The 12618-nt window shown below is 47.5% G+C and overlaps 1 protein-coding gene across 1 annotated transcript; it reads left to right on the top strand.

Moving 5' to 3' along the window:
• Positions 1 to 422: 422 nt before the first annotated feature.
• On the top strand, positions 423 to 10342 carry LOC132786820 (gamma-aminobutyric acid type B receptor subunit 2). The gene is given in 12 exon segments (XM_060793509.1): positions 423 to 1795; positions 2246 to 2389; positions 3591 to 3866; positions 3970 to 4227; positions 4774 to 5115; positions 5606 to 5907; positions 6024 to 6162; positions 7029 to 7304; positions 7684 to 8002; positions 8068 to 8787; positions 8819 to 9114; positions 9116 to 10342. Coding segments are annotated over 12 exon segments (4047 nt in total). The 5' UTR covers positions 423 to 1045; the 3' UTR covers positions 9341 to 10342.
• The last annotated feature ends 2276 nt before the right edge of the window (positions 10343 to 12618 follow it).

The following is a 12618-nucleotide window of genomic DNA, read 5'->3' on the forward strand; positions in this document are numbered from 1 at the left end:
CGTGCATACATAGAAATCTGTGGCGCGTGATGCTCAAAAGTAGCCCCCAAAAGCCTCGCAAATGAAAGCGAGAAAATGCTCAGCCATTAGCATAAAAAATAATGGCAGCTGGCAAACTGGCAATTGGGCATCTGGCTAGCAAGTAGCGAGTAACAACTGGCAACTGGGCAATGGGTAAAGCCATCATCATCGACCAGAATTAAGGAAAGGGACCAACAAAAAATGAAAAAAAAATAAAACAAAAAACAATCTGGACAGCAAAAGTCTATAGCATTGGCAATTCATAGCCTTGATAATAGACACAAGTATTTGTGTGTTTGCTTCTATTTCTATTTCAATGTGTGTGAATGTGAGTGTGTGTGATGTGGATATTTTCATTTCATTGAAGACTTAATCCTTCCTCAACAGCCAACTGCCAACAGCCAACAGCCGACAATCGACTGTCGAGAGTCAACTCAACTGGGCAATTGGCTGCTGAAGCTGCAGCTTATTGTTTCGCTTTTGTTTTTCATTCATTTGCATGGCAGTGAGTGAAAAAGAAGGGAGTGATTGGAAGGGGTAGAAATGCCCTAGTGCTTATTCTTATGAGCAAAATGCGAAATGCTTTACAGTGTGCCGAGAGCGAGAACTGATAATGGCAGCCGGGCAAAGGCAACGGGCCAAAGGGCCAACGAAATGAATGAACGACCAAAAGTGAGGCCAATAAAAAGGCGATAAAATTGACGCCAATACACACGGAGAAGAGAAGAGACAGAGAAAGAGAGCAGTCTGTGTGTGTGTGTGTGTGAAAGAGAAGCGTTCGATAAGCGTGCGGGTGTGCGGAAAAGAGGACACTTCATGTCCTGTCGGCAAAACTCAGTGCATAAAAAGGCGATATATATTCACATTCGCAACCTCGACGTGCTACACGTGCTGTGAACGCACAGCAGGAAAAACCAAATAGAGACAGAGAGAGAGAGAGAGTGTTTATATTCCAACACATCCTGACTGAGATAGCAATTCAAATGCCGTGGTGATTAATGGGCCGGGGGCCATTGCAGCCGGGATGCGCATAATTCACGTGAGCCAAACGACGAGATATCGCCAGCAGCGACAGCAGCTCCAACTCCAACTCCAGCTCCGACCTCAACACCAGGTCAGTTGCTGGACATGGCTGATGTTGCTACTGTTAACGTTGCTGCTGCTGCTCGGTGGCCTGGCGGCGGCCGCAGCGGCGATGGAATCCTCCGCCGAGCTGCAGGCGAGCTACATTCACAATGTCGAGTTGTTGACGCTGCCAACGAGCGGCGACGCCATTAAGCAAATGCCAAGCAATTACAATTCCAACTCGAATTCCAATTCCAATTCCGACTCCAATTCCAACTCCGACTCCGACTCGAATGCGTTTGTTGGCGGGTCAATTAGCAGTGAAACACATCGCAACCGTCCAGAGCCGCACGTCAACTGGAAAAGTGCGAGGACGAAAGTAAAGCGAAGGCAGCGGCTCAATTCGCACAGCAATTTGCCCACCATCAATGCGGGACTGGGGGGCACAACGAATCTCAGCAGCTGGCAGCAGCAGCGCTATTTGAAAGTGAACCAGGTGTTTGAGAGCGAACGTCGCATGTCGCGCGACGAGATTCAGCGCAATCATGGCAAAATTGTGCTCCTCGGACTCTTTGAGCTGACCACGAAACGAGGACCGAGGCCGGATGGGATCAGCGAACTGGGAGCTGCCAAAATGGCTGTGGAGCACATTAACCGCAAGAAATTGCTGCCTGGTTACACACTCGAGCTGGTGACCAACGACACCCAGGTGAGTTTGAGTGGCACTCGCAGTCGCAGCTGTCACCGCAATGACAACAGCAGGGACACCAACACTAGGTGCTTCCATTACAAAATTGAATTTTCATTTAGTGGCGCGTGCAACATTAAAACTTAATAAGAAAATCTGCAACCGCACGGCAGCTGCGGCAGCAGCTAAAAGAAATTTGTCATCAACTTTTTTTTTATTGCGCAGGAAGTGAGAGCGGGGCGGGGACGTGGCATTTTGCTGTTTTGATGGCAGAGAGGAGTCATATCAGCCGGCATCTCCTATCAAAGTCAAGAGTCGACATTTTAAAAATGTTTATTGCGCCATCTTGGCGCGCATTTTATGGCGCGATTCACGTCAAGCAGCAGCATTTCCCGCTTCTGTTCCCCACATACTCGTTCTAGTGACTGACTCCTTCCTCCTTCCTCCTCTCTCTTTCTTGTTTGGTTGCAGTGTGATCCGGGCGTGGGCGTGGACCGCTTCTTTCATGCCATCTACACACAGCCCTCGACACGCATGATGATGCTGCTGGGCTCCGCCTGCTCGGAGGTCACCGAAAGCCTAGCCAAGGTGGTTCCCTACTGGAACATCGTGCAGGTAAGTTCCCTTTAATTCAGCTGGCTCCGCGGTGAACGTCCCAACGATTACTGATTAAAATATGCAAATATGCCCAAGCCTATTAGCCTATTACTCAAAAATTTAATCAACTCACGTGCCGACTCGACTCGCTCGATTAGCATAAATACCACGCAGCTCAAAGGCCAGCCAATAAACATTTCCGCGCTCAAGTAAACAGCCTTCTACAAATTATTAGACAAGACATAAATAAATTTAAGGCCTAGGCGAAGACCCAATGCTCTTGCAGTCAGCGTTTAAATTATTAGATGCAGTACGTAAACAGGATAACGAATCCCATAAATATATTTTAAAACGCGTAAAGAATGTACTCGATTTCCCCCCATCAATAATTCTAACAAACTCCAAGGCGGAAATATATCTGAAAGGAGAGTTTCAAGAGATCCCATAAATATATTTATGTGTCACCCACAAATAAACGTATTTCAAATTGTTATAAAAGAAAAGCACATTATTTCTTCTACCTCCCAAGCTCAACGTTCACGCAGGAATTCATTTTTTTAGTTGCAGTGCACAACTCTTTTAAGGAATCCCATATATACAGTTTTGTATCAGCTACAAATGAATATATTTCAAAGAAGAAAGTTTAAACAATAAAGGAGTAAATCTCATAAATATATTTATGTATCACAGTCAATATAAATCCAACACATGTTGTCACAGTAGTTCTTCAGGGATTATTTGATTTAGTGCATATAAAAGAAAAGAGTCTATTAAAGTATGTCAAAACTACATATATGGATAATAGTTGCTACCATCAATAACTCTAATACAGAAGCTCATGCTTATCGACCTGAATAGCTAAATTGCCTCAAGCAAGAGTATAGCAAGGAATGCGTGAATACGAATGAGACTCAAGAGCAGGAGGCAGAGCGCAACAGAGGAATTCACTTAGGAGCCTGCTGCATGCAAATGTCGAGCGATGCTAAGTTTGGCCTTTGAAGTTCAGTTTGCTTGCCTGACTCGCGTACGCGTATGTGGCAACTAAATGAGGCGCAACTTCCTCAACAGAAGACCGAAACTCCCACACACACACACACACACATATACATACACGAGGCAATACAAACTTTGTCTGCCATCCATGATTGGATGGAGAGCAAAAGGGAATGGAGCATGTTGCAGGTTGCGTAACAATTGCCTCGTCTGCTACTGATTACAGGTCTCCTTTGGCTCTACATCGCCAGCATTGAGCGATAGACGCGAATTCCCGTACTTCTATCGCACCGTGGCTCCCGACTCCTCTCACAATCCGGCGCGCATTGCGTTCATCCGTCGCTTTGGCTGGGGCACGGTGACGACATTCTCTCAGAACGATGAGATCCATTCGCTGGCTGTCAACAACTTGGTCACCGAGCTGGAGGCGGCCAACATTTCCTGCGCTGCGACAATCACATTTGCGGCAACCGATTTCAAGGAGCAGCTGCTGCTCCTAAGGGTGAGTTTGCAACACCAACTTTGCGATGGGCTATGACACAAAAATGACAAATGGCCAACAATGTTGTCATCCTCTATCTTCCTCCTTCTGACCGTACGCACAGGAGACGGACACACGCATCATTATCGGCAGCTTCTCGCAGGAATTGGCACCCCAGATCCTGTGCGAAGCCTACAGGCTACGCATGTTTGGTGCCGACTACGCCTGGATTCTGCACGAGAGCATGGGAGCGCCTTGGTGGACGAACCCGAAGTCACCTCACCACTGCACTCCCCACGAGCTCCAATTGGCTGTGGAGAATCTGATAGTTGTGACGTCGCACAACAGCATCGTGGGAAATAATGTGAGCTACAGTGGACTGGTAAGCAGATTGATTACATAGATTGGCCTGCCCCACTGCTGCTGCTCAGCATAAAAATGATTCATGTGATTTGAGTAGCTCGAGGCGATGAGTGCACAGAGACAAATAATGAATCCATTGCAGACTGCTGAACAAAATCTATGCTAAGCGATAAAACCTAATAAGAAAAAAACTTTCCTGGGTTATTATACCATTACTTATTGTCAATAAGAGTTTAATAACTGCTTTCTATTTTGCAATTCAAGAATTTCGACAATATTATTTTCTTTACCCAATTGAATCGAAACTTTTCTCTCAGTGCACTCACTTGACTTGAATCAACTCGCTCGACAGTCGTAGGCGCAGCATGATAAAATGTTTATTATCGTTTTAGTGCCCGCCATGAAAATCGGCGGCGCATAATGAGCTGGCAATCTCATTATGAGAATTGAGAGCGTGCACGAGAGAATGGGCAATAGAGACATTGTAGATAGAGAGACAGAATGAACACTTCGCTGCTGACTGAGTGGTCTATTTAATCGCTGCAATTTTCATTCACTCCCGCAGAACAATCACATGTTCAACTCACAGCTGCGTAAACAATTTTCCCAATTTCCCGACGAGGACCACAGGCGAGGAGCACCACAATCGGATTTGCGGGCACAAAAGAGGCAGCGGCAGCGCAAGAGGCGTGCCACGTCCAGCCATTTGCTGCCCGAGGCCATCTCCCGCTATGCACCGCAAACATACGATGCCGTGTGGGCCATCGCCTTGGCTCTGCGTGCTGCCGAGGAACATTGGCGTCAGGATGCGGCTCAATCGAAGTTGGACGGCTTCGATTACACGCGCAGCGACATGGCCTGGGAGTTTCTGCAGCAGCTGGGCAAGCTGCACTTCCTCGGCGTATCAGTAAGATATTTCCCACAACTCAGTGTGATAGCCGCTACTTGAAAAGTTGAACGATATTTTAAATGATAATCAAAACTGCACGAGGGTGAGCCGAAAAGTAATCACTCCCAGAGGAATTCCACAATTCTTTAATATTCAATGGTCCCCTCAATTCCCCTACAAATAATAAGGTTTCTGAAGGTTAATTCAATTGTAACTTTTTGTACATTTAAAACAAATAATTGTCACGAACACAAAGTGTAGCTGAAGTCCTTCAGGTATCTAGCAAAAATATAATGATTAAATTATATAAGGTAAATAAGGATTATCTGAGTTTCGAACCTAAAAGACTCTAATACTAGCTCATCCTCACCTCTCCAAGACTGTCTGTCCGTCTGTTGAAACATTTACATCCCAATGTAATATACTAGTCAGGTAGCCGGTATCGCATAGTCGAGCACACACGACTGCTTCTCTCTGGAATATTGCTTAATCAATTGCTTGGCTGCAGGGCCCCGTCTCTTTCAGTGGGCCAGATCGCGTGGGCACCACGGCCTTCTATCAGATCCAACGCGGCTTGCTGGAGCCCATCGCCCTCTATTATCCGGCCACAGATGCGCTGGACTTTCGCTGCCCCCGCTGTCGATCAGTCAAGTGGCATAGTGGCCAGGTGCCGATAGCGAAGCGTATCTTTAAGCTGCGTGTAGCAACGATTGCACCCCTGGCGTTCTACACAATTGCGACGCTCTCCAGCGTGGGCATCGCTCTGGCCATTGCCTTTCTCGCCTTCAATCTTCACTTTCGCAAGCTCAAGTAGGTTTCAAGTCCCAGTTAGATGCATAAATTCCTCAGTTGCTTACTCTGCACTTTCAACTTCTGTGTGTGTGTATGTCTCTCCCTCCGCACACTTCACTCCGTTTACTCCACAGAGCAATTAAACTTTCCAGCCCGAAGCTGAGCAACATCACCGCAGTGGGCTGCATCTTCGTTTATGCCACCGTCATCCTGCTGGGCCTTGACCACTCGACGCTGCCGTCGGCGGAAGACTCCTTTGCAACGGTTTGCACGGTAAGTCAACTCAGAGAGTTTTCCTCCTTTCCCTTTCTCCTATCTCTCGCTGTCACTCTGCTCGCCTTTGTTTAACTTTCGGTTATGCAAGCATCAGAAGGGAGGCACTTTCATTCGTTTCAATCTCCTCCCGTTGCTCATCAAATATGACTTTCAGTTTCAACACAACTTTCGAGTCGCGCTCTCATGTGTTTGTTTTATTTATGTGAATTGCCAGCTTGTTGGATTGTCAGCTTGTCAGATTGCCAGCATGTGCAAACTGCGCGCTATAAATAGCTGCAAATATTAAGGCAAAAATCTTTTTTCGGCGCCCAGCTCAGTAAATCTTTAGCTAGACTTTCATGAAGCTGCAACCAGGAGTTGAGCTGAGCTGGCCCCGAGCTGGCTACCCGAGCCATAAAGTCCAATTTGATGCCCTTGTCATCGGAATTTTTTTCGCATGTCTACCGCCAAAAAGATTCCACTCCAGGGAAATTCACAGTCCGCTGTAACTCTGGTTGTTGCTGTGGCTTCCGCCTGTTTTAATGTTGTTGCTCCTCTTCTCTTTTTTTTCCTGGCTTGTTGTAATGGCTGGATTGAGAGATTGAGAGAGGAGCAGGGCGGGGGTAAAACAACAGCAAACACATGACACAGGAACAGGGAAAATTCACAACTTTTGTGATATTCTTTATTTTGCATAAATTTTGAGGGCCAAAAACAGAGTTGGCCTCCTTTGAGCCCTGTTGTTGCTCCGTTGTTGTCTCGTTTTGGCCATTGATGACTTGTTTAGGCCCTCAATCCACAACAACATGACACCGCATCTCCTCACATTCACATCCTCGCTTGTAATCTGCTTTACTATCTCTCTCACTCTCTCTCATTCATAGGCACGCGTGTATCTGTTGTCGGCTGGTTTCTCGCTCGCCTTCGGCTCCATGTTCGCCAAGACATATCGGGTGCACCGCATTTTCACACGCACTGGCAGCGTGTTCAAGGACAAAATGCTGCAGGACATCCAGCTAATTCTGCTTGTGTGCGGCCTGTTGCTTGTCGATGCTCTCCTCGTCACTCTTTGGGTCGTCGCCGACCCCATGGAACGACATTTGCATAATTTGACACTCGAAATCAGCGCCACTGATCGGAGCGTTGTCTACCAGCCGCAGGTGGGTGTTACTCTCTTCTTCTTTCTCCCCTCTCTTCTCCGTCTATATCTCTACAGCGTGTCTGTAAATTGACTCGCATCCCTCAACGACTTCCTTTTCCCTAATGTGTCTTGTTTTCGTTTTGTATGTGTGCTCAGTTTGTTTTTATACCCGCTACGCATAGAATACAATGGTACTATAACATCTCTCTCTCTCTCTCTGTGAGTCCGTCAAAAAGAGCGGACAACAATTTAATGACAATACAACCAGATCCATAAATTTTAAAGCGGACACTGTGAAATTTTTATGTATTTGTGTTTCTTACGTTTGGTAGCGGGTATTCCTCAGTCGGACTCATCCGACTGCAACGTTCTAAGTTGTTTCCCTCTCCAAAAACTAGGTCGAAGTATGTCGCTCCCAACACACACAGACCTGGCTGAGTGTCCTCTACGCCTACAAGGGTCTGCTGCTCGTCGTGGGCGTCTACATGGCCTGGGAAACGCGTCACGTTAAGATTCCCGCTCTCAACGATTCGCAGTACATCGGCGTGTCGGTCTATAGTGTGGTCATCACCAGTGCCATTGTTGTGGTCCTGGCCAACCTCATATCGGAGCGTGTCACGCTCGCCTTCATTACGATAACTGCTCTCATTCTGACCTCGACAACGGCCACGCTCTGTCTGCTGTTCATACCGAAGCTACACGACATCTGGGCACGCAGTAAGTGAAGCTTAGTGGGAGAGGTTTCCTCAAAGTGTTCCTTCGATTACTTGTCTCTTTCGCAGACGACATCATTGATCCAGTCATACACAGCATGGGCCTCAAGATGGAGTGCAACACGCGTCGCTTTGTGGTCGACGATCGACGCGAACTTCAGTATCGCGTCGAGGTTCAGAATCGTGTATACAAAAAGGAGATTCAAGCACTTGATGCGGAGATTAGAAAACTCGAGCGTCTGCTCGAGTCTGGCCTGGGCACCGCTTCGACCACAACCTCGTCGTCCACTTCGCTACTGACGGGTCACGCTCATCTCAAACCGGAACTAACAGTAACTAGTGGCATCTCCCAGCCCATTACATTGTCCAACAAATCCCGCACGCCAAGTATTTCGGGTATTCTGCCCAATCTGCTGCTCTCGGTGCTGCCTCCAGTTATTCCTCGTGCCAGCTGGCCATCGGCAGAGTACATGCAGATCCCGATGCGACGCTCGGTCACTTTTGCCTCGCAGCCACAGCTGGAAGAGGCATGTCTGCCTGCCCAGGACTTGATTAATCTGCGGCTGGCACATCAGCAAGCCACCGAGGCCAAGACGGGACTCATCAATCGCCTACGTGGCATCTTCTCGCGCACGGCAAGCAGTAACAAGGGCTCCACTGCCAGCCTGGCCGATCAGAAGGGTCTTAAGGCGGCCTTCAAGTCGCACATGGGTTTGTTCACCCGCCTGATTCCCTCCTCACAGACGGCGTCCTGCAACGCCATCTACAGCAATCCCAATCCTGTCGAAGGCGGTAGCAGCGGCCTGGTCATCGAGAGCAGCTCCCAATGGATGTCACCTGAAGCCCATGCATCGCGGTTCGCTGACAAAGAGTGGCACTCATCTCGATCATCTGACCAAGGATCCCACTTTCTTGCCTATTCCCACCATCTCTGGCGAGCGCTTCGATCTGCAGCCCGTCGCCGAGCAGGACGCGGACGGTGGCAAGTACGTGAAGCTGGCCGAGACTAAGGTAAACTTCCAGTTGCCTAGCAGTCGCCGTCCTTCGATGGTGCAGCCAGCACCGAGCTTAAGGGAGCGTGTGCGCGGCTCGCCCCGTTTTCCCCATCGCATTCTGCCCCCCTACTTGCAGTCTGAGTGCATTGGCCGAGTCGGACGATCGCTGTGGCGGTGGCTCGGAGGCATCCACGATTGCAGGCAGCTGCAAGTCCATACCACGCATATCACTGCAGCACGCCACAAGCGGTGGTAACTGGAAGTCCATGGAGACGGCGGCCAAGTCGCGACTCTCGCTGGACTCGGAGGAGCCGCCAAACGGCAAGACCTCAAATGGGGTGGCCTAAGAATAGTTCCGACTCCTTCTCCTGAATCTCCCAACACAACCACAGCCAGAACAACCACCTAGCATTTCCGCCCAATATCCTTGTCAATTAGAAGTGAACACCAAGCAATTATTTTCGACATGCGGCTCGTCCTCCCCCGCCCCGCCCAGGGCAACGTTGCCTGGGGAATCGCGCGTGTGCAACTGACCAATCATCGGCTTAAAGCAATCAAACGCATTAGGATAACAACGCTAGTTAAGTTACGATACTCGTAATCCTTGCCCTTGCCTCCTCTTCAAGTAGCTAGTCATCGTCCCCCAGCGCGCCTCTTTATTGTGATTGCCCCCAAAAAGTTAATCCTAGAGTTTCTCTCTCTTCATAGGCTAAGTAGAAGACTTTTGCTGCATTAGTTGCATAAATCGTAGGGCTCCTTAATTTCGATTATTAATTCTGTTTATTCTCTCATTCTCTGTGTCTGTCTCTGTCTTTCTTTATCTTGTGTGCCAATCGTTGTCGTCTTCGTGGTGGTTTTGCCCCCATCTACGGTATCCAGTGAGCAATACAACATAGTTCCATAGGGTTAGTCGAGCACAATACTCGTATGATTAATTATCTAGCCAGTGCATTAGGGTTCCCATCTCCACATCCATCTCGTGATGCATAGGGACGCGTTGCCACCAAACAAACAATATACATACATACAACTATATAGAATACTAAGTAAATATGTGTATGTGTATGTCTCTCGATATGTTGTAGCCAATAAACAATAAACAAAATAAACTCGTAGCTGTAGTCGTAGTTTGTACTCGTAACTCGTAGTCGAGAGCCAGCTCAAAACTAGCATAAGTGTTTTCAGTTTCGGTTTTAGCATTGTAATCCAGTTCGACCCGCTCTAACTTTCAATCAAACCCACCTCTTCTTCCCCCCAGTCTCTCTCTCTTTTTCCCCATATTTCGAAATAACGTCAATAAAAGCGAAAAAAAGCAGAACTGCGCTGCCAAAAAAGTAATGATTAATTAATTAACTTGTTTTATTGGGTGGCGATAGCGACGGTGACTTTGCACAAACGACAACAAGTCTGAACGAAGCTGAATAGCACAGAAATAATGACTTTCTATAAAGCCGTAAAATAAGTTTGCCTTGCCAATGGGGCGGCTACACAATCTTGCTGCTGTCCAGACTCACAAAACAAGAGAGAGAGAGCGAGAGTGCGAACACACAAAGAATGGAAGCAAACTAATAGAGTACGGTGATTAAGTTGACATTGCAATTTGTTACTATAAATAAATAAATAAAATCGCATCAACGAAATTCCGGGGCTAAACCGAACCAACCTTCCAGTCTGACAGTCTGGCTGCGGTCCTGACTCCACTCTCGGCTGACCTGCCCTGCCTTTGACCCCATATGTTGCGCGCTCTCTCTCTCTCTCTCTGTCTCTCGCTGTCGCTTGAACTTGGCCGGATCGTGTGAATTTATCTTTATGCTCGTAAAACCAAAAAAGCACATGAAACGAAATCGTCCAAATAAACAGCGACAACTGCGACGACGACGGCGACGACGGAGACGATGGCGATGATGGGCAACATCCGCAGCCATGGCGAATGAATGCTCCGACATTTTTCATGGCTCCATTCGTTTTGCCTCGAATGCCGCATGAAGATTTATCTGGTCGACACGTCGACTCTGGCACTCGCTCTTATTCTCCCCTTCTCTCTTCGATGCTCTGCGCTGAGCTGCGTTACCGGCTGTTGCCTTCGCCGCACATTGCGCATACGTCGCGTGTGCCGCATCAATAAAACCGAGCAGTTTGGGAAGCCTTACATTTGGTTTATTACAAACTGAAAGGGAGTCTGTGCTCAGTGTGTGGCAACTCGATATGGAGAGGAGAGGGCAAGGAGTTCAAGTACCTTGGCAGCAACTGTCACTTGGCTCACAATAGCAAGAAGTGTTTATTTATTGTGTGTCGTGTTGCTGTTGCTCCTACTCTTGCGGCAGCTGGCGACAAAAAGTTGCGCAAATATTCATTTTAATCAAGCTAATTAATATGGTCCAGTTATGCAGACCCCAAAATGCGAAAATACGTAATGAAATGAATAAAAATGCGGCCACCACTCGAAGCCGTTGACAAATGGCAGCCTCTCGTCGCTCAGGGTCGGGCCACAATTGTTGTGGGTCAGCCACGTCCCCACCTTTTTTGTACTGGCAATACAGAGAAAGACACACACACACACACACACACATATATACACTGAAGCACATTGCAGCTCATTAAAGTTAAAGCCACAATTCAGCTCACTTAATTAGTGACTACGCCCGCAGCAAACTTGAGCATCTTTCATGGCAATGCCCCCCGTCCCCCATCGCACCGCACTTGTCCTTGCTCGCATTATTTCTGGGATTATCGAAAGACGCTCAATGAATTCCAGTTACAATGCCCCTGGGGCAACTCCGGCGCCCACACAGGTAAATAAGTACAGTAAGAGACGAGCGCCAGGAAACTGGAGTTTCATTTTATTTACATACCTTTGGCATAAACTGGTCGAGTTTATTTCGTGTCTCGAACTCATTCCCCAAAGCAACACACAACACATACATAAAGCGGCACTAAGTTATTTTCAATCAATAAAAATAACATAAACAAAAAGCAAGCTGTAAAAAATACACTCAAGTGCTTTTCACACACACACAACTCCGCCTCAGTCTCCGTCTCCGTCTCCCTCTTCGTCGACTTCTGCATGCTTCTCGGAGGAGGAGGCAAAGAAAAGAAAAACTCTCTGTGCTCCCAATTTGCCAATAAATTTGCTTGCCATGCATTGCCAGTAATTCAAGGCAAGACGAGAAGAGAAGCGAAACTCGAAAGAAAATGTAACAGGGAAAATGTCAAAATGTGGAAAAGCGGCGAGAAATGCTTGCAAACTTTTCCTTTGCCTCGCACTTTTCTCGTTGTGTTCTCCCGCCTCTCTGTGAAATACCCCCTAGGGGAATGAAGCCTAATCAGGCGTAAAAACATGCGACACATTTCGTACTTTGATGGAAATCTTCAACACATGCGAACAATTTGCACATTTTTAATTGGAGCTGCCTCGTCGATGATAGGTGGCAAGATTATAAGGGATCTCTAATTGGTTCCCAAATGGAGATGATTGGAGGGAACGGAGGCGGGGGGAACAAAAGACGGAAAACGGAAGTAGAGGAATTCTCAATTCAATGTTAAATGACAAGCGGAAAACGGATTTCTGAACGAGTGAACACCTGATTGACATTTCAAGTGTTCAAGTGGCAAAGCCAAAGCCGTT

The sequence above is a fragment of the Drosophila nasuta genome, chromosome 2L, assembly GCF_023558535.2.
Source record: "Drosophila nasuta strain 15112-1781.00 chromosome 2L, ASM2355853v1, whole genome shotgun sequence".
NCBI lineage: Eukaryota > Metazoa > Arthropoda > Insecta > Diptera > Drosophilidae > Drosophila > Drosophila nasuta.